Below are 25988 nucleotides of genomic sequence, written 5' to 3' on the forward strand. Positions count from 1 at the left end.
AGGGGGTGCTGTTGGGGCCGTCTAACAGGGCCAGAAGGGGCCTCGACTTAGCGGTTGCTCAAACCATGGTGAGAGGGGACAGTGAGCCGTTCGTAATGGTCCTGAATACGGGGTCGCGGCCGGCCGTAATTGCGCAGGGAACGGTGCTGGCTCACGCCGCGCCGCTACCCGTTGAGGAACGGCTCGTGGCTCAAGCAGATTTCACTGTCGAGTCGCATCCTCCAAGTGATGAGGGGACAGAGTGGTTGGACTCGTTGTGTGCCGGTTCTGCTAACTTGTCCAAGGTGCAATTGGGAGCATTGAGGGGTTTGCTACTCGAGTTTGCTGACGTGTTCAGCAAACATAAGTACGATATCAGCTGCACTGACCTGTTGCGCCACCACATAGCTACAGGGGACGCGGCCCCTATTCGTCAGAATCCCTTCCGGCTCAGCCCAGCCGAGAAGGAGCATGTGCAATCGGCGGTTAATGATATGTTGGCGGCCGATATCATTTCGCCCTCTTCTAGTCCGTGGGGTGCTCCTATTGTCCTAGTTAAAAAACAGGATGGGTCCTTGCGGTTTTGTGTCGATTTCCGCCGCTTAAACAAAATCTCGATGGCGGATGCGTATCCGCTCCCCAGGATGGATGAGTCGCTGGATGCCTTGGCGGGAGCACAGTTTTTTTCCACACTCGATCTGCTTTCCGGATTTTGGCAATTGCCACTCGATAACGAGTCTAAACCTAAAACCGCTTTCCGGACACCTGGTGGCCTATTTGAATTCAACCGTTTGCCCATGGGCTTACATTCCGCTCCCGCCACGTTCCAGAGACTCATGGAATTGGTTTTGTCGGGCCTCCAATGGGATACCTGTTTGATTTATCTCGACGATATCATCGTCTTCAGTCGGACTTTTGAGGAGCACCTCCAGCGACTGAGAGCGGTGTTCCTCAGGATGCGTTCCGCTAAGCTTAAATTTAAACCGGCTAAATGTTTTCTGCTTCGGGAATCGGTCAGGTATTTGGGCCATATCGTGAGTCGTTCAGGGATCTCGACGGACCCTGCTAAGACGCACTGCGTCAGCTCATGGCCAACGCCAACCTCGGTCACGGAGGTTCGCAGTTTTATTGGTTTCGCCTCCTATTACCGTCGTTTTGTCAAGCAGTTTGCCACCATAGCCAGGCCCCTGCACGCTTTGACGGCTAAGGGTGTGCGGTTTCACTGGGGGGCGGAAGAGGAGGCTGCATTCTGCTCCCTTCGTGACGCCTTGGTGCAGGCTCCCCCCTTGTGTTACCCCGATTTCACACAACCGTTTTTGCTTGACACAGATGCCAGCAACACGGGTATCGGGGGGGTGCTCTCACAGGTGGTCGGGGGGGTTGAACGGGTGGTCGCCTACGGTAGTAGAGTTCTTTCCCCCGCCGAACAACGCTATTGCGTGACTCGTCGTGAATTGTTAGCGATTGTGTTTTTTACACAGCAATTCAGGCCGTATTTTTACGGCCGTCATTTTACGGTCCGTACGGACCATGCGGCTCTACAATACGCTATGCGCGTGGCACAGCCATCAGGCCAATTGTCCCGATGGTTGGAGGTCCTTCAGGACTACCAATTCACGACGATTTACCGCAAGGGATTGCGACACTCAAATGCGGACGCCTTGTCGCGGTTGCCACCGTGCACGGACTGCACATGTTTGTTGGGATCGGCGCGGTGCAAACCCCCGGTCGCCGACACCCCGGGAGTTGCGCTCGCCGCCACTGACACCCCGGGAGTCGACGCCCCCACGGGGAGGGATTCGCTGTTGTCGTTGCCCCTCATTGAGTGGGGCCGTCTCCAAATGTCCGACAGCTCCCTACTTACGCTACGTCGAAAAGTTGGCGCTCCCGAGGTAGGGGATGCGCGGGTCGGTTCCTGGGTGTGCAGACAGGGCCTTTTGATGAAGTGGGACAACATGTCCCGGCGTCACGTGCTCGTTGTGCCTGTTGCTATGCGGGGTAGGGTCGTTCTGGCAGCTCATGAACGGCTCATGCATCTGGGTTTTCACAAAACGCTCGCCCTAATCCAGCGAGACTATTATTGGCCGGGGATGGGTAATGACGTGGCGAATATTCTTAAGGGACGCGTAGGGTGCGCCAAAAGAAAACCGCCACCATTGGCAGCTAATCCACCGCTGCAATCCATTCAAGTTTCGCGCATAAACGAATTGGTTGCGTTGGACATCTTGGGGCCCTTTCCTGCTACACCAAGGGGAAATAGGTTCCTGCTGGTTGGCGTAGAATACTTCACCCGATGGCCCATGGCATGGCCACTCGCCAACCAGTCGGCTGCAGCGGTGGCGGACGCCTTCGTCCAGGGTTATGTTTTGGACAAGGGCGCCCCCGAACGCTTGCTGACGGATCAAGGAAAGAATTTTTCGAGCGTTTTGTTGCGCGAGGTGTGCGACCTGTTGGGTACAAAGAAAGTGCGTAATTCCCCCTACCACCCGCAGACTGACGGGATGGTTGAGCGTCTGAACAGGACGATTACGTCTATGTTGTGCCAACAGGTCTGCGACGATCAGGTTGATTGGGACTTACAGGTGCCGGGGGTACTCGCGGCCTATCGAATGGCCCCTCATGCGGCGACGGGGTTTTCCCCATTTTTTCTTATGTATGGGCGGGAGGCCGATCCGGCCATGGACGTCCAACTGGGGATTTCCCAGCCACGTGCAAAATCAAAATTGGCAGACCACATCAAATTTAATATCGCCAAATTGACTGAAGCGCGGGAGGCGGCGAGGTTGAATTCGCGGTCTCGGCAAATCGCGAACGAGAGATTGCATGGGCGGAGGGTGCATACGCATGATTGGAAACCAGGCGATAAGGCCTGGCTGCATTGTCCACATGCACCGTTGGCTACGTCCCCCAAGTTGTTGAGACCTTGGAGGGGACCGGTGGAAATTGTGCGGGTTGCACGACCCCAGAGTATACAGATTAAATGGGAAAAACGCCGTTGGTACGTGCACCCCTCCCGACTGAAGCCCTATGCGGCACCGTGTGACCCCGTTCTGTGCCGTAACGACCGGGCGTGTGATGTGACCGTCGACTCGGGGAGGGAGGTGTCGCAGGCTGATCCTCACGTGTCTCCACCTGACCCACCCCCAGGTGCCTCGGGCTTGACGGCTGCTGACCGTCGGGAACCTGAACCCCGCGGCACGCACGGGTCCTCGATGCCTGGCCAATGTCTTCCTGAACTGCCGGCACCACCGGACGTTCAACCGCGTCTGGTGCCGTACGACGGACCGGCAAGGCGGACTCGGGCTAGGGCACAACAATTTTCATGAAGACATTTTTTTTTCGACACCGAGCTCGCCCGGTGTTCCCCTCTGCCGGGGTAATGTCCCGTTGTAGGGACGCTCGGAAAGAATGGGACGCTGCACGAGTCGAGAGAAAAAAAAAAAAAAAAAAAAAAAAAATTTCCATTTATTTTTCTTTCTGCATACACATTGCTATTGTCACTCGCCGGATTGTATATATTGTTCTATTGTCGCGGTGGCATTGGTTGATGGTTGCGGATGGTAGTGTTCGCGTCGTGTTGTGTTGTTACATTAGTTGTTGTTCTTGTTGTTGTGTTGTGTTACGGGGCACACAGGGGGGTTTGTATATTTTTATAGCAGCCGGGTCGGCTGCGAGCTATGTGGTAGGGGGTGATGTAGTGGTGGTGTTGACGTGCGCCGACTGTGACAGTGATGGATCACGGGGCGGCGCGGGGTGCGGGGTTGGGCACGCGTTGTGGGCGTGGTGTGGACGCGCGCGCCGGGAGTGACAGATGACGGGGCAGCGCGGCGTGGGTGGTGAGGCACGCTGAGATGTGGGAAAACAGGATCGTAGCCAGCGCCCAGTGATTGGTCGAATAGGATGGGTGCTCGCAGCGACGTCCGCAGGTGGGGTATAAAGGGGGACGCGCGAGAGCACTCGGAGAGAGTTACCCAGTTGAAGACCAGAAGACGGAGCTGAAGACCTAGTGCCCCGAGACCCCTAGTCCCGCCGTCCTTGTAGGGACCGGGGCCCTGTGTGGCTCGGAGGCGAGACTGTGGGACCCGGGGTCCGATGCCCCCGTGGGTCGGGCTGGGGACCCACAGTCAAGACGGACACCCCGGGCAGGGAGTGTCCCGAGTAGCTCAGTGGGCGTTAGTCGCCAGGGTAGCTAAGTGGGTGTTGGTCACCCGAGTAGCTCAGGGGCGTTAGTCGCCGAGTAGCTAAGTGGGTGTTGGTCACCCGAGTAGCTCAGTGGGCGTTAGTCGCCGAGTAGCTAAGTGGGTGTTGGTTACCCGAGTAGCTCAGTGGGCGTTAGTCGCCAGGGTAGCTAAGTGGGTGTTGGTCACCCGAGTAGCTCAGTGGGCGTTAGTCGCCAGGGTAGCTAAGTGGGTGTTTGTCACCCGAGATACTAAGTGGGTGTTTGTCACCCGAGATACTAAGTGGGTGTTTGTCACCCGAGATACTAAGTGGGTGTTAGTCACCTGTGAACGAGTTTGGTAAAATAAAGAGTGTGTTACCCGTGAAGTCGTCTCCCGCCGAGTTACTACATTACACATACAATATTATCAGAGCATGTTTGGTTGTATGTTCACCACAAGTACTGTGAGTGGTTAATGTAGTACTTGATTCATTGCAAAAGGTGTCAACCCATACAGTTTACCAGTATTCTTGTACAGAGAAATTGAGTTTTCAGGTCATTACGCTGTACAACTGTTTGAATACGAGCAACAAATGTGTTGATTTTTTTAAGTGCACGAGGTGACCAATAAGGTCTGAATTGGTTCGTAATAAGGTAGGCACTGATAAGGGGTTGACAGGTATGTAATCTATTTAGCGTTTGCACATCTTAACACACCTCTTGTTGTATTGCCAGAAAGGGGTAAAACATACATTCTTATTTCTCGTACTTTGATAGTCTTGGCGAAAAATGTTTCCCATGATGACTTAGGGGTTGGCAAACCTTGCGGGTCTTCTAAAGGACTCCTCCGTGACGTTCTTTATTAAGGACCCACCGTCCCGTGTTCACACGTGCGCTCTTGAAATATTAAGGGTTTTTTGTTGTTGTTTGGACCGAATTATAATTTTTTCAACGTCTCGTCTTGTTGTTATAGTTGTTTTGTTATTGACGTTATGTTATGGTCGTGTTAGTGTTGTTATTATTGCTGCTGCTGCTGCTGTTGTTATTGTTGGTCCAGACGGACCGACAACACCGGTGAAAACCACGGCCTCTGTGCTCCCGCAGACAGAGGCGACTTCCCGCACTCAGGCAGAAGCAGACAGACAGATCGGCCTCGACAAGGGAAAGTCACTTTAAATAAATATAGACAACACGTTCTACTTCTTTAAATAGACTTTTTAATAAATGTTTTCTCCTGCAACATCGGAGTGCAGCGCCACATTAAAAACGCACTACCATGACAATAGTTTAAAGCGAATTGAATTTGAAGCATGTTTTTTTTTTGGGGGGGGGGGGGGGCAGAGCTTTGTGACGTCATATTTGAGGGGGGGGGTCTGACTTTTGTGACGAGGGGGGGGGGTCAAAAATCGTCCAAAATCACGTGACGTCATTTAGGGTAAAGGTCGGCTCGTTGTTTTTACCTTTTACTTTACCTTGCCGCGGTCTACAGACAAGAAGTGATACGACACGTGACCCCCCCCCCCACCGTGACCCCCCCACTCCTCCACCAGCTGTCACGAGGCGGCGCGAGGCGGCGAGGCGATTTTGATTGCGTGGTCAAGAATCGATTCCCGTGATTCTCGCTATCACCGTCTCGTTTCTATTGTCTCTTTCTCTCGTCTGTGCCCGACATCAACAATTTGTCTCGATATCATTCTTCCCGATCGTCAGCCTGAAGCTGCTGATTATTGAATCCTGAAAAGAAGCTGTAATTCGATAAGAATCGAAAGACCGTCATAGAGTTGCGTGATTAATTTGGATCGGCGAATCGACGCGGGAGGCGGAAGCCAGAGCAGGGATCGAGCCGTGCCAGCGCCGACTCAGACGCGGTGGTGTGGACTGTGGAGCGGAGCCCCAGTCCACCAGCAGAGTTCACCAGCAGGGTCATCGTCCACCAGTAGAGTCCACCAGCAGGGTCATCGTCCACCAGCAGAGTCCACCAGCAGGATCATCGTCCACCAGCAGGGCCCCAGTCCACCAACAGAGTCATCGTCCACCAGCAGGGCCCCAGTCCACCAGCAGAGTCATCGTCCACCAGCAGGGTCCACCAGTAGGGTCATCGTCCACCAGCAGAGTCCACCAGCAGGGTCATCGTCCACCAGCAGAGTCCACCAGCAGGGTCATCGTCCACCAGCAGAGTCCACCAGCAGGGTCCACCAGCAGGGTCATCGTCCACCAGCAGGGTCCACCGTGCGAGTCGACCAGCGATGAGGCTGCTGCCTGCGCTGGGAGCGCTGCTTGGCGCTCTGCTGGCGGGAGCCCAGTTCGTGCCCCCGGTGAGACGAGAGACACGACAGCCAGTCACCACTACACCAGGCACCGCTACACCGGTCACCACTACACCAGTCACCGCTGTCACCGCTACACCGGTCACCGCTACACCGGTCACCGCTACACCAGTCACCGTTACACCAGTCACCGCAACACCAGGCACCGCTTCACCAGTCACCGCTACACCAGTCACCGCTGTCACCGCTACACCGGTCACCGCTACACCGGTCACCGCTACACCGGTCACCGGTACACCAGTCACCGCAACACCAGTCACCGCTACACCAGTCGCCGCAACACCAGGCGCCGCTACACCAGTCGCCGCTACATTAGTCACCGCTACACCAGTCACCGCTACACCAGTCACCGCTACACCAGTCACCGCTACACAGTCAGCGCTACACCAGTCACCGCTACACAGTCACCGCTACACCAGTCAGCGCTACACCAGTCACCGCTACACAGTCAGCGCTACACCAGTCACCGCTACACCAGTCACCGCAACACTAGTCACCGTTACACCAGTCAGCGCTACACCAGTCACTGCTACACCAGTCACCGCAACACTAGTCACCGCTACACCAGTCACCGCTACACAGTGACCGCTACACCAGTCAGCGCTACACCAGTCAGCGCTACACCAGTCACCGCTACACCAGTCAGCGCTACACAGTCACCGCTACACCAGTCACCGCAACACTAGTCACCGTTACACCAGTCAGCGCTACACCAGTCACCGCTACACCAGTCACCGCAACACTAGTCACCGCTACACCAGTCACCGCAACACTAGTCACCGCTACACCAGTCACCGCAACACCAGTCACCGCTACACTAGTCACCGCTACACTAGTCAGCGCTACACTAGTCACCGCTACACCGGTCGCCGCAACACCAGTCACCGCTACACTAGTCACCGCTACACTAGTCACCGCTACACTAGTCAGCGCTACACTAGTCACCGCTACACCGGTCGCCGCAACACTAGTCACCGTTACACCAGTCAGCGCTACACCAGTCACCGCTACACCAGTCACCGCAACACCAGTCACCGCAACACTAGTCACCGCAACACTAGTCACCGCTACACTAGTCACCGTTACACTAGTCAGCGCTACACTAGTCACCGCTACACCGGTCGCCGCAACACTAGTCACCGTTACACCAGTCAGCGCTACACCAGTCACCGCTACACTAGTCACCGCTACACCAGTCAGCGCTACACTAGTCACCGCTACACCGGTCGCCGCTACACTAGTCACCGCTACAGGCAGTTAGCGCTACACTAGTCACCGCTACAGGCTGTCAGCGCTACACTAGTCACCGCTACACTAGTCACCGCTACACCAGTCAGCGCTACACTAGTCACCGCTACACTAGTCACCGCTACACCAGTCAGCGCTACACCAGTCACCGCTACACCAGTCACCACTACACTAGTTACCGCTACACCAGTCACTGCTACACCGCAACACTAGTCACTGCTACACCAGTCACCGCTGTCACCACTACACCGGTCACCGCTACACCAGTCACCACTACACCAGTCACCGCTACACCAGTCACTGCTACACCAGTCACCGCTGTTACCGCTACACTGGTCACCGCTACACCAGTCACCGCTACACCAGTCACTGCTACACCAGTCACCGCTGTCACCGCTACACTGGTCACCGCTACACCAGTCACCGCTGTCACCGCTACACCAGTCGCCGCTACACCAGTCACCGCTACACCAGTCACTGCTAAACCAGTAACCGCTGTCACCGCTACACTGGTCACCGCTACACCAGTCACCGCTACACCAGTCACCGCTACACCAGTCACCGCTGTCACCGCTACACTGGTCACCGCTACACCAGTCACCGCTACACCAGTCACCGCAACACCAGTCACCGCTACACCGGTCGCCGCTACACCAGTCGCCGCTACACCAGTCACCGCTACACCAGTCACCGCTACACCAGTCAGCGCTACACCAGTCACCGCTACACCAGTCACCGCTACACAGTCACCGCTACACCAGTCAGCGCTACACAGTCACCGCTACACAGTCACCGCTACACAGTCAGCGCGACACCAGTCACCGCTACACAGTCACCGCTACACAGTCACCGCTACACCAGTCACCGCTACACCAGTCACCGCTACACCAGTCACCGCTACACCAGTCACCGCTACACAGTCACCGCTACACCAGTCAGCGCTACACCAGTCACCGCTACACCAGTCACCGCAACACCAGTCACCGCTACACCAGTCACCGCTACACCAGTCAGCGCTACACCAGTCACCGCTACACCAGTCACCGCAACACCAGTCACCGCAACACTAGTCACCGCTACACCAGTCACCGCTACACCAGTTACCGCTGTCACCGCTACACCAGTCACCGCAACACCAGGCACCGCTACACCAGGCACCACTACACCAGTCACCGCAACACTTGTCAACGCTACACCAGTCACCGCTACACCGGTCACCGCTACACCGGTCACCGCTACATCAGTCACTGCAACACCAGGCACCGCTACACCAGTCACCGCTACACCAGTCACCGCTACACCAGTCACTGCTACACCGGTCACCGCTACACCGGTCACCGCTAGAACCAGTCACCACTGTCACCGCTACACCGGTCACCGCTACACAGTCACCGCTACACAGTCAGCGCGACACCAGTCACCGCTACACAGTCACCGCTACACAGTCACCGCTACACCAGTCACCGCTACACCAGTCACCGCTACACCAGTCACCGCTACACCAGTCACCGCTACACAGTCACCGCTACACCAGTCAGCGCTACACCAGTCACCGCTACACCAGTCACCGCAACACCAGTCACCGCTACACCAGTCACCGCTACACCAGTCAGCGCTACACCAGTCACCGCTACACCAGTCACCGCAACACCAGTCACCGCAACACTAGTCACCGCTACACCAGTCACCGCTACACCAGTTACCGCTGTCACCGCTACACCAGTCACCGCAACACCAGGCACCGCTACACCAGGCACCACTACACCAGTCACCGCAACACTTGTCAACGCTACACCAGTCACCGCTACACCGGTCACCGCTACACCGGTCACCGCTACATCAGTCACTGCAACACCAGGCACCGCTACACCAGTCACCGCTACACCAGTCACCGCTACACCAGTCACCGCTACACCGGTCACCGCTACACCGGTCACCGCTAGAACCAGTCACCACTGTCACCGCTACACCGGTCACCGCTACACAGTCACCGCTACACCAGTCAGCACTACACCAGTCACCGCAACACTAGTCACCGCAACACCAGTCACCGCAATACTAGTCACCGCTACACCAGTCACCGCTACACCAGTCACCGCTACACCAGTCAGCGCTACACCAGTCACCGCTACACCAGTCACCGCAACACCAGTCACCGCAACACTAGTCACCGCTACACCAGTCACCGCTACACCAGTCACCGCTGTCACCGCTACACCAGTCACCGCAACACCAGGCACTGCTACACCAGGCACCACTACACCAGTCACCGCAACACTTGTCAACGCTACACCAGTCACCGCTACACCAGTCACCGCTACACCGGTCACCGCTACACCAGTCACCGCTACACCGGTCACCGCTACACCGGTCACCGCTACACCAGTCACCACTGTCACCGCTACACCGGTCACCGCTACACCAGTCACCGCAACACCAGTCACCGCTACACCAGTCACCGCTACACCGGTCACCACTAGACCAGTCACCGCTGTCACCACTACACCGGTCACCGCAACACCAGGCACCGCTACACCAGTCACCGCTACACCAGTCACCACTACACCAGTCACTGCAACACCAGGCACCGCTACACCAGTCACCGCTACACCAGTCACCGCTACACCGGTCACCGCTACACCAGTCACCGCAACATCAGGCACCGCTACACCAGTCACCGCTACACCAGTCACCGCTACACCGGTCACCGCTACACCGGTCACCGCTACACCAGTCACCGCTGTCACCGCTACACCGGTCACCGCTACACCAGTCACCGCAACACCAGTCACCGCTACACCAGTCACCGCTACACCAGTCACCGCTACACCGGTCACCACTACACCAGTCACCGCTGTCACCACTACACCGGTCACCGCAACACCAGTCACCGCTACACCAGTCACTGCTACACCAGTCACCGCAACACCAGTCACCGTAACACTAGTCACCGCTACACCAGTCACCGCTACACCAGTCTCCGCTGTCACCGCTACACTGGTCACCGCTACACCAGTCACCGCTACACCAGTCACAGCAACACCAGGCACCGCTACACCAGGCACCGCTACACTAGTCACCGCTACACCAGTCACTGCTACACCAGTCACCGCTACACCAGTCACCGCTACACCAGTCACCGCAACACCAGGCACCGCTACACCAGTCACCGCTACACCAGTCACCGCTACACCAGTCACTGCTACACCGGTCACCGCTACACCAGTCACCACTACACCAGTCACCGCTGTCACCGCTACACCGGTCACCGCTACACCAGTCACCGCTACACCAGTCACCGCTACACTGGTCACCACTACACCAGTCACCGCTGTCACCACTACACCGGTCACCGCAACACCAGGCACCGCTACACCAGTCACCGCTACACCAGTCACCGCAACACCAGTCACCACTACACCAGTCACCGCTGTCACCACTACACCGGTCACCGCAACACCAGGCACCGCTACACCAGTCACCGCTACACCAGTCACCGCAACACCAGTCACCGCTACACTAGTCACCGCTACACCAGTCACCGCTACACCAGTCACCACTACACCAGTCACCGCTACACCAGTCACTGCTACACCGCAACACTAGTCACCGCTACACCAGTCACCGCTGTCACCACTACACCGGTCACCGCTACACCAGTCACCACTACACCAGTCACCGCAACACTAGTCACCGCTACACCAGTCACTGCTACACCGGTCACCGCTACACCGGTCGCCGCTACACCGGTCGCCGCTACACCAGTCACCGCTACACCAGTCACCGCAACACCAGTCACCGCTACACCAGTCACCGCTACACCGGTCACCACTACACCAGTCACCGCTGTCACCGCTACACCGGTCACCGCTACACCAGTCACCGCAACACCAGTCACCGCAACACCTGTCACCGCAACACCAGTCGCCGCTACACCAGTCACCGCTGTCACCGCTACACCGATCGCCGCTACACCGGTCACCGCTACACTAGTCACCGCTACACTAGTCAGCGCTACACCAATCACCGCTACACAGTCAGCGCTACACCAGTCACCGCTACACCAGTCACGGCTACACCAGTCACCGCTACACCAGTCACCGCTACTCCAGTCAGCGCTACACCAGTCACCGCTACACCGGTCGCCGCTACACCGGTCGCCGCTACACCAGTCGCCGCTACACCGGTCGCCGCTACACCGGTCGCCGCTACACCGGTCGCCGCTACACCGGTCGCCGCTACAGCCAGTCACCGCTACAGCCAGTCACCGCTACACCAGTCACCGCTACACCAGTCACCGCTACACTAGTCACCGATACACCAGTCACCGCTACAGCCAGTCACCACTACACTAGTCACCGCTGTCACCGCTACACCGGTCACCGCTACACCAGTCACCGCTACACCAGTCACCGCAACACTAGTCACCGCTACACCGGTCGCCGCTACACCGGTCAACGCTGTCACCCCTACACCGGTCACCGCTACACCGGTCACCGCTACACCAGTCACCGCAACACCAGGCACCGCTACACCAGTCACCGCTACACCAGTCACCGCTACACCAGTCACCGCTGTCACAATTACACCGGTCACCGCTACACCGGTCACCGCTACACCGGTCACCGCTACACCGGTCACCACAACACCAGGCACCGCTACACCAGGCACCGCTACACCAGTCACCGCTACACCAGTCACCGCTACACCAGTCACCGCTGTCACCACTACACCGGTCACCGCTACACCGGTCACCACTACACCGGTCACCACTACACCAGTCACCGCTACACCAGTCACCGCAACACCAGGCACCGCTACACCAGTCACCGCAACACCAGTCACCGCAACACCAGTCGCCGCTACACCAGTCACCGCTGTCACCGCTACACCGATCGCCGCTACACTAGTCAGCGCTACACCAATCACCGCTACACAGTCAGCGCTACACCAGTCACCGCTACACCAGTCACCGTTACACCAGTCACCGCTACACAGTCACCGCTACACCAGTCACCGCTACACCAGTCAGCGCTACACCTGTCACCGCTACACCAGTCACCGCTACACAGTCACCGCTACACCGGTCGCCGCTACACCGGTCGCCGCTACACCGGTCGCCGCTACACCGGTCGCCGCTACACCAGTCGCCGCTACAGCCAGTCACCGCTACAGCCAGTCACCGCTACAGCCAGTCACCGCTACACCAGTCACCGCTACACCAGTCACCGCTACAATAGTCACCGCTACACCAGTCACCACTACAGCCAGTCACCACTACAGCCAGTCACCGCTACACTATTCACCGCTGTCACCGCTTCACCGGTCACCGCTACACCAGTCACCGCTACACCAGTCACCGCAACACTAGTCACCGCTACACCAGTCACCGCTACACCAGTCACCGCAACACTAGTCACCGCCACACCGGTCGCCGCTACACTAGTCACCACTACACCAGTCACCGCTGTCACCGCTACACCGGTCACCGCTACACCAGTCACCGCTACACTAGTCACCGCTACAGCCAGTCACTACTACAGCCAGTCACCACTACACTTAGTCACTTCTGCACTTCGTGGTGAATGGCGTTCATTGTTGTCTTGCTTCTGTGTGTGGTGTGTGCAGTACACCGAAGAGTGCCGGAGTGGCATGTACCCCCCGAAGGGACCCACGTAAGGATTCCCATTCGTGAACAACACTCCACGCTGATCGACTGCATGAATCATGACCTTGAGAAACGCAGGTTTCCTTGCACGCATTGCTGCGTCTTAAACATGCCTGGGTGGTCAACCCTGTTTCCCTGTGTAGGAGTCTGTGCGCTCTCTAAGGGAGATGGTCTTCTCTTGGGCTTTAAACCTTGTAATCTACAGCACGTATATTGTGCCGGACACCACTGCTCAATTCCGGTGGTGTCCGCACGACACGTGGGGGACACGCAAAGTCTTTGGTGGCGGAGGGAGGCGTTCACTTGGCTTCAGAATCCCTTGCGTTTCAGAGAATCGATCTCACCGATTGTCGAGGCTCGAATTATCTGGTGTCATACAGAACTTCCTCTCGTGTCTGTGCGTCTCTCGTGTTGTGTGCATCTCTCTAGCCTCGTAGATTCCTCATTGTGGTCTCTTTTCTGTTTCCACGTGAATCTTCAGTGTGTTTGTTTTTTGTCCATTTTCTGTGTGAACTCTTCAGTCTCTAGAAAAACAACTCACTCAAGACCCACATATTTTGCACCTCCTGGCTTTGAAATTCCTCCTCAGAGATACTGGTGGTGTGTCACGATCAACTGCATCAGAACATCAAACAGGCCAATGCACACATCTCCTTCATGAGTGTAAAATTTAAAATTAAAGAAGCCACGGTAGTGCGATTGTGGCCATGGTACCCAAACTATGGATAATACTGTATAGTAAGACCGCTGTAGTCTGCGCTCCGTCAACAGAGGAATAGCAAATCTAGATGGACTCCTGAAGCCCTCTCGTGGCTAAAAGACTTTAACATTGGCATTTACTATTTAAACTATTTTAAATTTTACCAGGTAAGGCCCACTGAGCTATATAGCTCATTTTCAGAAGCGACCTGGCTACAAATGAAACTCAACGTAGTGGCTTATCATGCGGAAATGTATTGCAGCCATATACTCTAAATGGATGTTTCTAAATGTGGAGGGAAAAACCGGAGCATCCAGAGAAAAATCCACGCAATCAAAGGGGTAAGAGAAATGCAAACTCCAAATATACAGGTGTCATGGTCGGGATCGAACTCGCGCCCTCCTGTATACCAGGCGAGTTAGTTAACATCTTGCCACCGTAGATCCTGAACACATTGCCAGATGCAAGAATAGAATTGAATCAAATTTTGTATAGAAAATTTGTCTACGATATCGCCGTTGTCCCTTGGTTCACTCCTGTGTTTATTTCTTTCTCTCCGTGTCACTCTGGCGCTCATCTCATCCTATGTCCTCTCTATCGCTCCTCCCATCTCCGCGTCTCATCTCTTCTGTCGCCCACCTCAGTATTTCTTCTCTCTCACTCTCTGGCCTCCCTTGTATTTCTAGCTGAAACAGCTGTTGATAAGATTGATCTTCCATTGTAAGAAAGTTACGTGGGAAGCGATGTTCTGGGAGAGACGGATCAGTATTTGTGTAAGGGGTTGCATTGGGCCCTGGGCTTTACACGAGCACTGCGTTAGGTAATGCCACATAGGGCACGGGAGATGCTCAGCTGTTACCAGACCACAGTTAGAGAGAATGCAGTCCAACAGGAATCACCAATTGGAGAATAACAAATCAGAAATGTATGAAAAAAATTTCATGACGCACGCAATGTGCTGCACTGGCAAGATACCAAACAGCATTAAATTATAATTTAATAGCAGCCACTCTTTGTAACTTGTTGTGGTAATGTCTGTGTGTGTTTATATTTGATCGGAATTACACTCACAGACACATGGATCAGCAACATCATATTGATCGTTGAGGGAAGTAAAGTGGGCAGGAGGCATCAGAAGCGATAGCAGCAGACGAACAAGACTGGTGATAGAATGGTAATCGAAGGAGTGCGCGCACCCAAGGGGAACGACAACCACGGAGATGGAGCGATGAGACCAGCTTTTGTAGGAGTGAGATGCATCGTGCTTGCAGGGTGACAGTTTTTGGGAGTCCTTCATTCAGCAGTGGATAGAAAATATTAACTACAGTATTCGTAATGAACCCACTGCCACTCAGAGCCACGATAACCGGGGATGTCAAATGACAGCACTGAGCGGGAGTAATCAAACTAAATAATGGGTGTGTAACCCAGCGGTGGAATTTACACCACTTCCTCTCTCGTGATCTTTGAGATCAGCGCTTTTCAAAGTCCCAGGTAAGCTGCGGCATAGTCAGAATTCTAGGAAAGAAGGTCACTGTTTCGCAAGTGAGGACGGACGAACTCCCCTCCGTGCCGTTCAGTGGCCGATCCAGTCCCCCACCTCCCCCCCTCCTCTCACCGTTGGTCCGCGCCCGCGGTGACAACAGTAGATGTCCGTCAGCCCCCACCGCCGGACCTCTCAACTGCTTCCTCAGTCGCGCCCCCACGAAGTTTGGCCAGACGGCATGCCGCGTAGATCTAACACACTCGACTGCGCGCCGTGGAATGATAAAGGGTTCGCGAGTAATTGATTCCGATGATATGGAGGTGCGCGTGTGTTGCCTTTTTGAGGTGTTAAAAGTTTATCGCCTTTACTATGTAAATGTTCAAGGTGCTGGAATGACGTGCGTGGGTTTTTATGAAACCCATGACTGCGTTATTATGGCCGAAGTGCACAGACATCCAGGAAAATGGGGGTCGCGTGCCTTGTGTGGTGGCGTCCGGTACGAAAACATGAGCACGGCGCTGAAATTTACGCAGAAGATACCTTGAACATAAACGGTCCTGCGTTATACCAGGCTCGTCACTTGTTGAAAAATTAATTATTTATCATGGGATCTCCTTTGCCAGTACCAAAATATTATAATAGTTTTTTCCCCTTTTTTCTGGCAACTAAACAGGTGTTAAGATACTCTTTGGTTCTTTCGGTAAAGTCACGTAGATAGAAATAAAATAAAATAAATCATGACGTTTGGATCGCAACACAAGTGAACTTCATCAGGTGGGACAACCACAGCAAGAAAATGCTGAAGTCGGCGGGAGAGTTGCCGTGGCAAGAGGTTATATAGGTAAGAGAGGGGGGAGGAGGCAAGGGGGGAGAGAGATAGAGGGGGGGGGGGCGTGTGAGGTAGGGGGAGGGGGGCGTGAGCGCTAGGGGAAGAGGACGTGAGTGGGCGGGGCTAGAAGTGGGAAGATGGTGGAAGAAGAGAAAGAGGACTTGAGGCTGGGGTGGGGGACGTGGGCAAGGCTAGCAGTAAACCGGCAGGTACGAATGAAACAACAAGTTAAGGTATTACCTGGCTAATAACATCCTTCCAATGATTGTTCAATTTGTATCTATCTTCTCGGTTGAAGTTTTGTCTGTTTATATATCTGGATGGCTTCATGAACAAACCTTTCATAGTAGCTCGAAGGTTTGCAGAGTACCTTGGTCTCGGAAAAAAACAATATCATGCAAGCCCACAGCGTTATAACAATGGTCAGCCACAGCAGAGGTATTTGTTCTGCCATGTTTCAGATCTGCCTTGTGTTCGTGAACACGGTCCGAGACATGTTTCATAATAAACGTTTTTGGGTTAGATCGCGTTATTTATAAATGTGTCGTAACCCTCCATCACCCGACATGGCCAATCAGCAAAAATAGTGTCACGTTGACAAAAGACAAATAGTTCACTGCTTTAGCCCAGCGGTGTGTTGAGGCGTGAAACCACAACATTTACAATTTTTTTAGTTAAATGATGATGTCACCCTGCTGCTGCTGCTCTATTTAAGACCGTGAGCAAGAGCAGAGCCTCACCATTCTGGCGAATTTCCCGATGATGCTGGACGCAATTACCAGCGAAACGTCGTACTCAAAAAATTGTAAATGTTGTGGTTTCACGCTTCAACACACCGGTGGGCGAAAGCAGTTAACTATTTGTCTTTTGTCAACGTGACACTTTTTTTGCTGATTGGCGTGTCGGGTGGGGGAGGGTTACGACACATTTATAAATAACGCGATCTAACCCAAAAACGTTGATTGTGAATAATATAGGTCGCGAAAGCCTACGTGTTAAACCGAGACATGTTGTTTCATTTCCCCAATGTAACTGCTGCCGCAGCCACAGCTCAGTTTGTAGACTCCAGGGTATAGCAAGTCAGGAATGACATCCTTCACAGATGGGATTATATCACGGATTTGGTGTACTGTATTGAATCGGACCTGGATCTTGTGTTTGTATAAGATTTTGGAATTATTTTTGGTAACACCTGCTATGTATGGTAACGTGATGGTTTTGATTGGATTCTCAGGAGATTGTTTCTCCATGGTTGGAGAAAACCTTTGCGAATAATGCGGTCCGAGTACCCATTCATCTTGAGGGCTTGGTGTACGTGTTCCAGTTCACTGGCTAGGTGGTGTTGAATCTTGATTTGAAGTTTTCGTGACTGCAGGAATCCATACACTTTCGTTCTTTCGGTAAAGTCACGTAGGTATAAAATAAAATAATTCACGACGTTTCGGGTGCAACACAAGCGTCCATCAGGTGGGAAAGCATGGTCTGCTGCTGAGGCAGACTGTTTTAAAAGGTTTGAAATGGGTGTAGCTCAAGGGTTATAAAGAAGTGGCCGGGGCTAGTGATGTTAATGTGAGAAATTAGCATGTAAAAGTAAGCTAGGAGAGCGCCCTCCTAGACGAGGGCACGGAAGTGGCTATGTTAATGTGAGGGATTAGCATGTAACTGTAGAAAAAAAGGAGGCCGCTCTCCTTTTTAAATCCTTTATATTAAGTTCACTTGCTTGCTTGCTTGCGCGCTTACGACCGTGCAAATCTTTCAGTCGTTTTTTAACCCACTTCCCGTGATCCAATCGAGCTGACATTTTGCACACAGACTCGTTGTGTGTGACAATTTATTTTCGTGAAAAAATTTTCCTAAATTTTCCACTTTTTAGGAATTTTTTTTTTCATATTTAATTTAAAATACCAATGTGATAAAAATGAAACTCTTACTCAAGAAAAACAGAAATTAATAATAAAATAAAACCGATGCCACGCATATAAAGGATTTATAGTGAAAAACTTTGTTTTTACGGGTTACATTTTCTACAGTTACATGCTAATTTCTCACATTAACATTATGCTAATCCCTCACATTAACATAGCCACTTCCGTGCCCTCTAATTTCTCCCCCCCTTGCCTCCTCCCCCCTTTCTTACCTATATAACCTCTTGCCACGGCAGCTCTCCCACCGACTTCAGCATTTTCTTGCTGTGGTTGTCCCACCTGATGAAGTTTGCTTGTGTTGCGATCGAAATGTCGTGATTTGTTTTATTTTATTTCGACCTACGTGACTTTACCGAAAGAACCAAAGAGTATGGATTCCTGCAGTCACGAAAGCTTCAAGTCAAGCTGTTAAGATGTTAAAAAACCAAACTGAAACCTTTTACAAGGAATCATGTCTGATGATTGTATCCACCACACTGTCGTCTCGTTCGTTTGAACGCATTTACAGGGGTCGCCATTGAAATGAGTGGCGGATTCTGTGGACGACTCTCATACCTGTCAACCCCTTATCAGTGCCTACCTTATTACAGACCTTATTGGTCACCCCGTGCCCTTATAAATCTCAACGTTCATCCAACAAAGTCCGTTCACAAGGTAGAAACACAAACAGACAAAAATGTTCCCGTTTTGAAACGGCTGTACGCCGTATGGACCTGAACTCAATTTCCCTGTACAAGAATACGGCTAAAACGTATGGGTTGATAGGTATGGACTCCTTTTGGCTGTCAATGACTCCCCCCCTCCCCCCCTAATTTACGTTAACGGCGAATTTGCGATAAGATCTTCGATCTTGGCAGCAGTTCCATCTCTCGCCACTGGAGGGCGCTCCTTGCTTGCTTGGTGGTAGGTGCACTGGACTCTTGATCTCGGCCAACTGAGTTTGATTCCCAACTATGGCTATCACCAGTGGCGAGTGATGTCAGAACCATATCCAGGGTAACCTCCCAGTGCGGTGAAGTATGGTCAACAAACAAACTTTTTTTTTACCAGGTAAGGCCCACTGAGGTATGTAGCCTTGTGGAATGAATATAATCTCCGGAGAAAGGGCAATTATGGAATGATATTCCACACAAGGATGGGAGGGGGAGAGAAGGTGGGGCGACGGGGGGAGGGAGAAAAGGGGGGAGAGAGAGGGGGAGGGTGGAGGATGGGAGGGAGAAAAGGTGGGGAGACAGGGAGAGTGGAGGATTAGAGGGAGATAAGGGGGGGGGAATAGAGGAGAGGGTGGGGGATGGGAGGGAGAGAAGGGGGGAGACAGTGGGAGGGGAACAGCTGTGGGGGCATGCCTGCCCATGTGATCGTGGGTTCATTAATCGCCGTGTGCTGGGTTAACGAACAGCACTCTGACAAGGTGGTGTTGTTGCCTTAGTGGTGGTCCTCAATACCTTTCAATTCAAACACGATCGTGGTTCTCTGATGGAATTGTTCTCGTTTTTAACTGTCAATTTTAACCGTATACATTTCCTCACTGAAATACACCGCACAGAATTTGTACACGCCGAAAAGATTAAAAGTTGTTCATTGGAATAATATAGACGTGACGGACTAGGGTTTTTAAGTGTCCCCTTATCACGAGTGGCGACTCGTGATGTTGTGCAGCTGGGGTTGGAAGTGAATGAACGGATTAGTCTGTTCTGCATTTGAACCGATATCTCTAAACAGCCTGTACGGTATGTAAACAAGAACATAAATCACGATCCACGTGGTCAGGCAGGGGGGAATAGAACACCACTTCTCAAACTCTAAACCTCGCAAAGAGCACGTGGGAATGGGACAATTAAGTGGCCATTTGACGTCCCGTCCCCCCCTCCTCCGGAAAACTGCATAGGAAGTCAAAGTGGAGCAGAGGGTGCCCAGTGGGCGGCTGTGGGGGGCAGACGGAGGGCATCTGCTGGAGAGAAGTGTGGAGGTGTCTGGTGAGAGGGAGGTCCGGAAGTCTAAAGCTTCCCGAGTGAGAAACGAGACTTCACGGTGAGGAGCGTCACTTTTGCGCATCGCTGATGTCACTCGTACGTTTGAGTTCAACGTCATTGCAGTGGCATCACAGGACGTATGTACGTATGTGCGGTGAACCTGTTTCGCACCCTACGTAGCCAACCGCGCTCATCGGAGGTGCGGGGGAAAGACAACAAACTAAACAAAAATCAGTTCGCAAGAAAAGAGTTTTCAATCGAGTTGTTTTTAAAAGTGAATAGCTCCAGCGGCTTCCTAATATCAGAAGGAAGAGCATTCCAGATGGCCGCAGAAACGCATCTAAAAGTGCACAATGCGGTGACCGTCTTTGTTCGGTGGTTCGCCAAAAGCCGCTGCGAGGATGACCGGAGTTTGCGTGATCGGAATTGATGTTAAAGTCTACTTCTCACAAATGAAGCTTCAAACTTACATCAGGATGCTGAAGATGCATTACCTGGGCTGTGTGTCCTGAGCTGCCTTTGAGCAATTATTGTTCTTATCTACAAGGTCAGCCTCAATCGATCTTGTAGCATTGGGAGCCAGAATCGCATTTTTCTCAACTAACCATCGTGCATCCTATGAGTCGCACCATGCTTTAACTCTCCGTGGTGACAGATGTGGCATATGCGAGGAGGGGGTATAGGAATGGAAGTCAGTTTTGGATGTTGATTTTGTTTAGCGAGGTGAGAGCACAATAGGCTAGGGTGAGTCTCATTTACAAGAGTGACCTGGGGCCATTCGATTATTGCGATATATAATCCTCATTGATATTTGTGGGTCATTTCTTTTTGGCGAGATGTTAACTACATCACTTGGTATACAGGAGGTCTTGGGTTCGATCCTGACCCTGACGCCTGCTGTATATTTGGAATTTGCGTGTTCTCCCCGTGGTCCTGTGGATTTTTTCTCTGGGTCCTCCTATTTTTCCCTCCACATTTAGAATCAACATTTGGCTGCTATACATTTCCACGTGATAAGCCACTTTGTTGACCTATCATTTGTGGCCTGGTCGCTTCTGAAAAAGAGCTACATAGCTCAGTAGGCCTTACCTGGTAAAAATATGAAAATTTCTAAATAGTAAATGGCAATGGGGTGAGTGTGTTCACCCGTGTCAGTGATTTAGCGATCGTGTGTGTGACGCGCACGAGTGTTAATGTAGCGGTTAACATGCTGCACTACAAACCTGGCGACCACGGTGTGCAGGATTTTGTGGGTTCCATCCCCACCCACGCGTTTAGAGTATTTGGCTGCTGTAAATTTTCACGTGAAAAGCCACTTCGTTGAGCTATCATTTGTGATAGCCAGCTGGCTTCTGAAAAAGAGCTACATAGCTCTGTGGGGCCTTACCAGATAAAATAAAAAAACAATTGTGTTTGTTTGTTTTGGAAAATTTGGACTCAGACGCCAGCGCACAATGGGCTACTCTTGCGATGGACGTCGGGGGATCTTTAACGTCCACCGCGTGGTATTGTCGTGGTTATTTCTCCAGCAGTAAATAATGGGGGGGGGGGGGGTGTTGGCTGAATTCGAACTGTGAGCCTCTGCGAGTGGCAGCGAACGCAGCGCTAATCGCTGGGCCCCATCTCTGACCCGTAGGAGGAGGAGGAGGTGATGGTGGTTTCCAGTTGACAGATATTGGGTGGGGAAAACTCTTTGGGGGGAGTCGATGATCACGTGCAGGTTTAAGGACAAGCAGACTCCTTGTACGTGAACTTGCTGGTGGGCCAACTTTGGTATCACTAAAGATCAATTTATGAATGGAATTAAGTTATTTGGTGCCAACCGATTGATTGGGTTATAGGTCTGGCAGCTTCAGCGGGGAATGATGGTCGCGCCTGTGATTGCAGGTACAAAGGGCAGGTTCCCTGGTACAAGATCGACTTGGACCTCCCGCCAGCCCAGCGCTGGACCAAGCTGATCACCGAGAAGAAAGCCGAGGTGCGTGCCCCCCCCCCCCCCCCAGTGCATTGAGCAAGGGCGCTAGTTCACGATTGCTTTCTCTATTCACGATTGCACTGGCTCATTCTTGCTTCGTGTTGCACGGGGTGAACCGCGTGTTTGTGTGAGCGGTGGCGCAGAGGTTAGCGCTGGGCTATGAACTCGGTGACCCGAGTTCCATTCCCGTTTATGACCAACACCAGTGAGGGGGTTATCTCAACCGGTCCTGGGCCTCCCCTAGGTCGACTCAGCCTCAAATGAGTAGTCAGTGCGGTGTGTCAACATCGCCACTCGGGAGACAAAGGTGGTCCGGTGTGGTGCTGGTCACCCACTTCTGCCTTCGTAGGTACTTGCTAACAGCACTCGCCCCAAAAGTCTGTTAAGGCTGTATGGGGATCTTTGTCTTTGTGTGTGTGAACAGTTGGTGTCGCTGGTCGACCTGATTAAGCAGCTGGCAGGAGATTTCTTCCCGAGTGGGAAGCTCGTGGAGATCATTGACGTCGCTCTGGTACCTACCCCACTTGCCCTTCCTGCACAGACTTTGCAGCACAGCACACGGAGGGTGCACGTACCAACACACGTCCACGCACGTACCAACACACGTCCACGCACGTACCAACACACGTCCACGCACGTACCAACACACGTCCACGCACGTACCAACACACGTCCACGCACGTACCAACACACGTCCACGCACGTACCAACACACGTCCACGCACGTACCAACACACGTCCACGCACGTACCAACACACGTCCACGCACGTACCAACACACGTCCACGCACGTACCAACACATGTCCACGCACGTACCAACACACGTCCACGCATGTACCAACACAAGTCCACGCATGTACCAACTTCTAGACTCTCTGGGACAAAAATATCCAATTAACCCACTTTCTCTGAAACCAAATCTCACTCTGGGTATTATGTCTCCCACTCTGGATATCACGTCTCTGCATCGATGATAAGTCCTCCAATATTTTCAACTCTTCACGTGATATGCTTCTGTTTTTCTAATTTTTATTTATTTTCCTTTTTGTCATTGTCGGTGACCTGTGTCACTCTGCCGAACGAGACTCCATCCCGGGTCTCTCAAGTTCTCATCTGGTTACACAAAATAAAACTTTGACACAAAACCTACATTTACATTGAAATCTGCGACCCTAGAGGTTTTCTTGATATCGCTTCCCGGCAAAGTAAATGTGCGGTATCTCACAGTTCGAGCGAGCTCAGCCCTGAGCCCAAGGTGAAGACTACACATTCCTATGGCAGGGGCCAAACACATTCCGACAGCGGATGAGGGGCACGCACTTGCATAGCTGTCAACCCATACGGTTTACCCCGTATTTTTGTACAGGGAAATTGAGTTTTCAGGTCCATATGGCGTACAGCCGTTTCAATACGGGAAAAACAAATGTTTTGTCTTTTTTTTGTGTGTTTCTCCCTTGTGATGAGACTTTGTAGGATGAACGTTGATATTTATAAGGGCACGGGGGACATTTAAGGATTTAATTGGTCTGTAATGAGGTAGGTATGATAAGGGGTTGACAGATATGCATTTGCACTTCACTTCGGAACATAAGAGGAGTGGCTCTTTTTGGGCTCTACACAATCCAATTTAAAATAAAATTCATTGTAATTTCGGCCTTTGTCAGTCCACTGCTGGAATTAAGGCCTCCCCACGCTTTAACCATACTTCACCACCCCAAGGGCGTCATGGTGGCGAGATGTTAACTACCTCACCTGGTGTACAGGAGGTTGTGGGTTCGATCCCGACCCTGACCCCTCCTGTATATTTGGAGTTTGCGTGTTTCTCTTCCCTCCTTGGTCGCGTGCATTCTTCTCCGGGTCCTCCGGTTTTTCCCTCCATATTTAGAAACATCACGCATTTAGAGTATTTGGCTGCTATAAATGTTTACGTGATGATAAGCCGCTTTGTTGGGCTACCATTTGTGATGGCCAGGTCGCTTCTGAAAAAGAGCTGCATAGCTCAGTCGGGCATTACTTGGTAAAATAAATAACATAGTTTAGTCTTAATGTTAGTTTGGTCAGTGCGGATTGGTAAAATGAGGGGCCATGGGCAGTTTAGGTAATTACTCACCGCTGATGTTAGCCGTGGCCAGGAATCTAACTCGGGCCACCGAATGTGTAGTTTAGTGTTGTAATCACTGCACTCGCATAATCGCCTATCCCCTCTTTGCAGCCCACGGGCGTCATGCCCACTCTACATGGCACCTCACCTCGCACACATCAGGACTTAGATGCCAATTATGTTTGTTCTGCACCTCGTATTAGTTGTGTGTGCCAGTTGTGTCATGTCTAATTGCGTGTGTGTGTGTGTATATATATGCAAGGTGTGGAGCGGTAGGGTAGCGGTTAGCACGCTCCGCTACAAACCTGGCAACCCGAGTTCGATTCCTGCTGACGGTCAACACCAGTGACGATTATTTGAACAGTTCCTGGGCCTCCACCTAAGTCGACTCATCCTCAATTGAGTACCTGGCTGCAGTGTGTAGTAAACATCCCCTCTCGGGAGACAAAGGTAGCCAGGCATGGTGCTGGCCACCCACCCCCTCGTGTACCGCCCTGACCCTCATAGATGCTTGCTAACAGCACTTGCCCCAACAGTCCATTAAGGCTATAGGGGGGAGCTTTGTCTTTATATGCAAGGTGGTATGTGGTGATCGTGTGTATGAGTGTAGGTTGCGTGTCTATCATGTGTGTAATGTGTGTGTGTGTGCTTGCTTGTCTTGCAGGGCCCGCTCGCTAGCACATTCCCAGCCCCTTTTGCAGATGAACTCAAAGGGATCTCCGAAGTCTCTGGGGTGCCTTTGGGTACGCACGCACACACGCACACACGCACACACGTAGATATGATGACAGGCACACACATGGAAACGATGACAGGTACACAGACACACTGACATGATGACAGACACACAGACATGATGAAAGGCACACAAACATGGTGACAGACATGATGACAGACACACAGACATGACAGACACACAGACACACTGACATACACAATGACAGACACAATGACAGGCACACAGACATGATGACAGACACACAGACATGACAGACACAATGACAGGCATACCGACACGATGACAGACACACAGACATGATGACAGACACACAGACATGACAGACACACAGACACACTGACATACACAATGACAGACACAATGACAGGCACACAGACATGATCACAGACACACAGACATGACAGACACACTGACATACACAATGACAGACACGGTGACAGACACAGACATGATGATCGACACAATGACAGAAACACAGACACAGTGACAAACACACACAAAGACAGACACACAGACACGATAACAAACACACACATGGTGACAGACACAGACACGATGACACACACAAAGACAGACACACAGACACGATAAAAAACACACACATGGTGACAGACACAATGACAGACACACAGACAAGGTGACGGACACAGACACGGTGTACCGCGACGCTGGCACGATGACGGACATGCAGACACGGCGCGACACGTGTGCGTGTGTAAATACTAACGCGTTCACACACCACGTGCTAGTTTAGACTTTTGCACTGGGCACGGAAATAGCACGTGATCAACACACAACACACACACACAGTCATTGTCATCACACACACACATTTAAATAGGACAACCTTCCAGTGTCACTTTTAAAGTTACCCGCGT

The 25988-nt window shown here is 52.4% G+C and overlaps 1 protein-coding gene across 1 annotated transcript in view; it reads left to right on the forward strand.

Moving 5' to 3' along the window:
- The first annotated feature begins 6294 nt into the window (after nucleotides 1–6294).
- Nucleotides 6295–25988, forward strand: part of ASAH1 (N-acylsphingosine amidohydrolase 1) — a 38317-nt gene continuing 18623 nt past the window's right edge. Inside the window, exons 1-5 of the mRNA XM_078605852.1 lie at nucleotides 6295–6453; nucleotides 13342–13388; nucleotides 22182–22272; nucleotides 22694–22780; nucleotides 25036–25114. Of these exons, the coding sequence (XP_078461978.1) occupies nucleotides 6385–6453; nucleotides 13342–13388; nucleotides 22182–22272; nucleotides 22694–22780; nucleotides 25036–25114 (373 nt within the window). The 5' untranslated portion in view covers nucleotides 6295–6384. The remainder of the gene's footprint in view (nucleotides 6454–13341; nucleotides 13389–22181; nucleotides 22273–22693; nucleotides 22781–25035; nucleotides 25115–25988) is intronic.

This window comes from Lampetra planeri, chromosome 25 (genome assembly GCF_965212315.1).
Source record: "Lampetra planeri chromosome 25, kcLamPlan1.2.h2, whole genome shotgun sequence".
Lineage (NCBI taxonomy): Eukaryota > Metazoa > Chordata > Hyperoartia > Petromyzontiformes > Petromyzontidae > Lampetra > Lampetra planeri.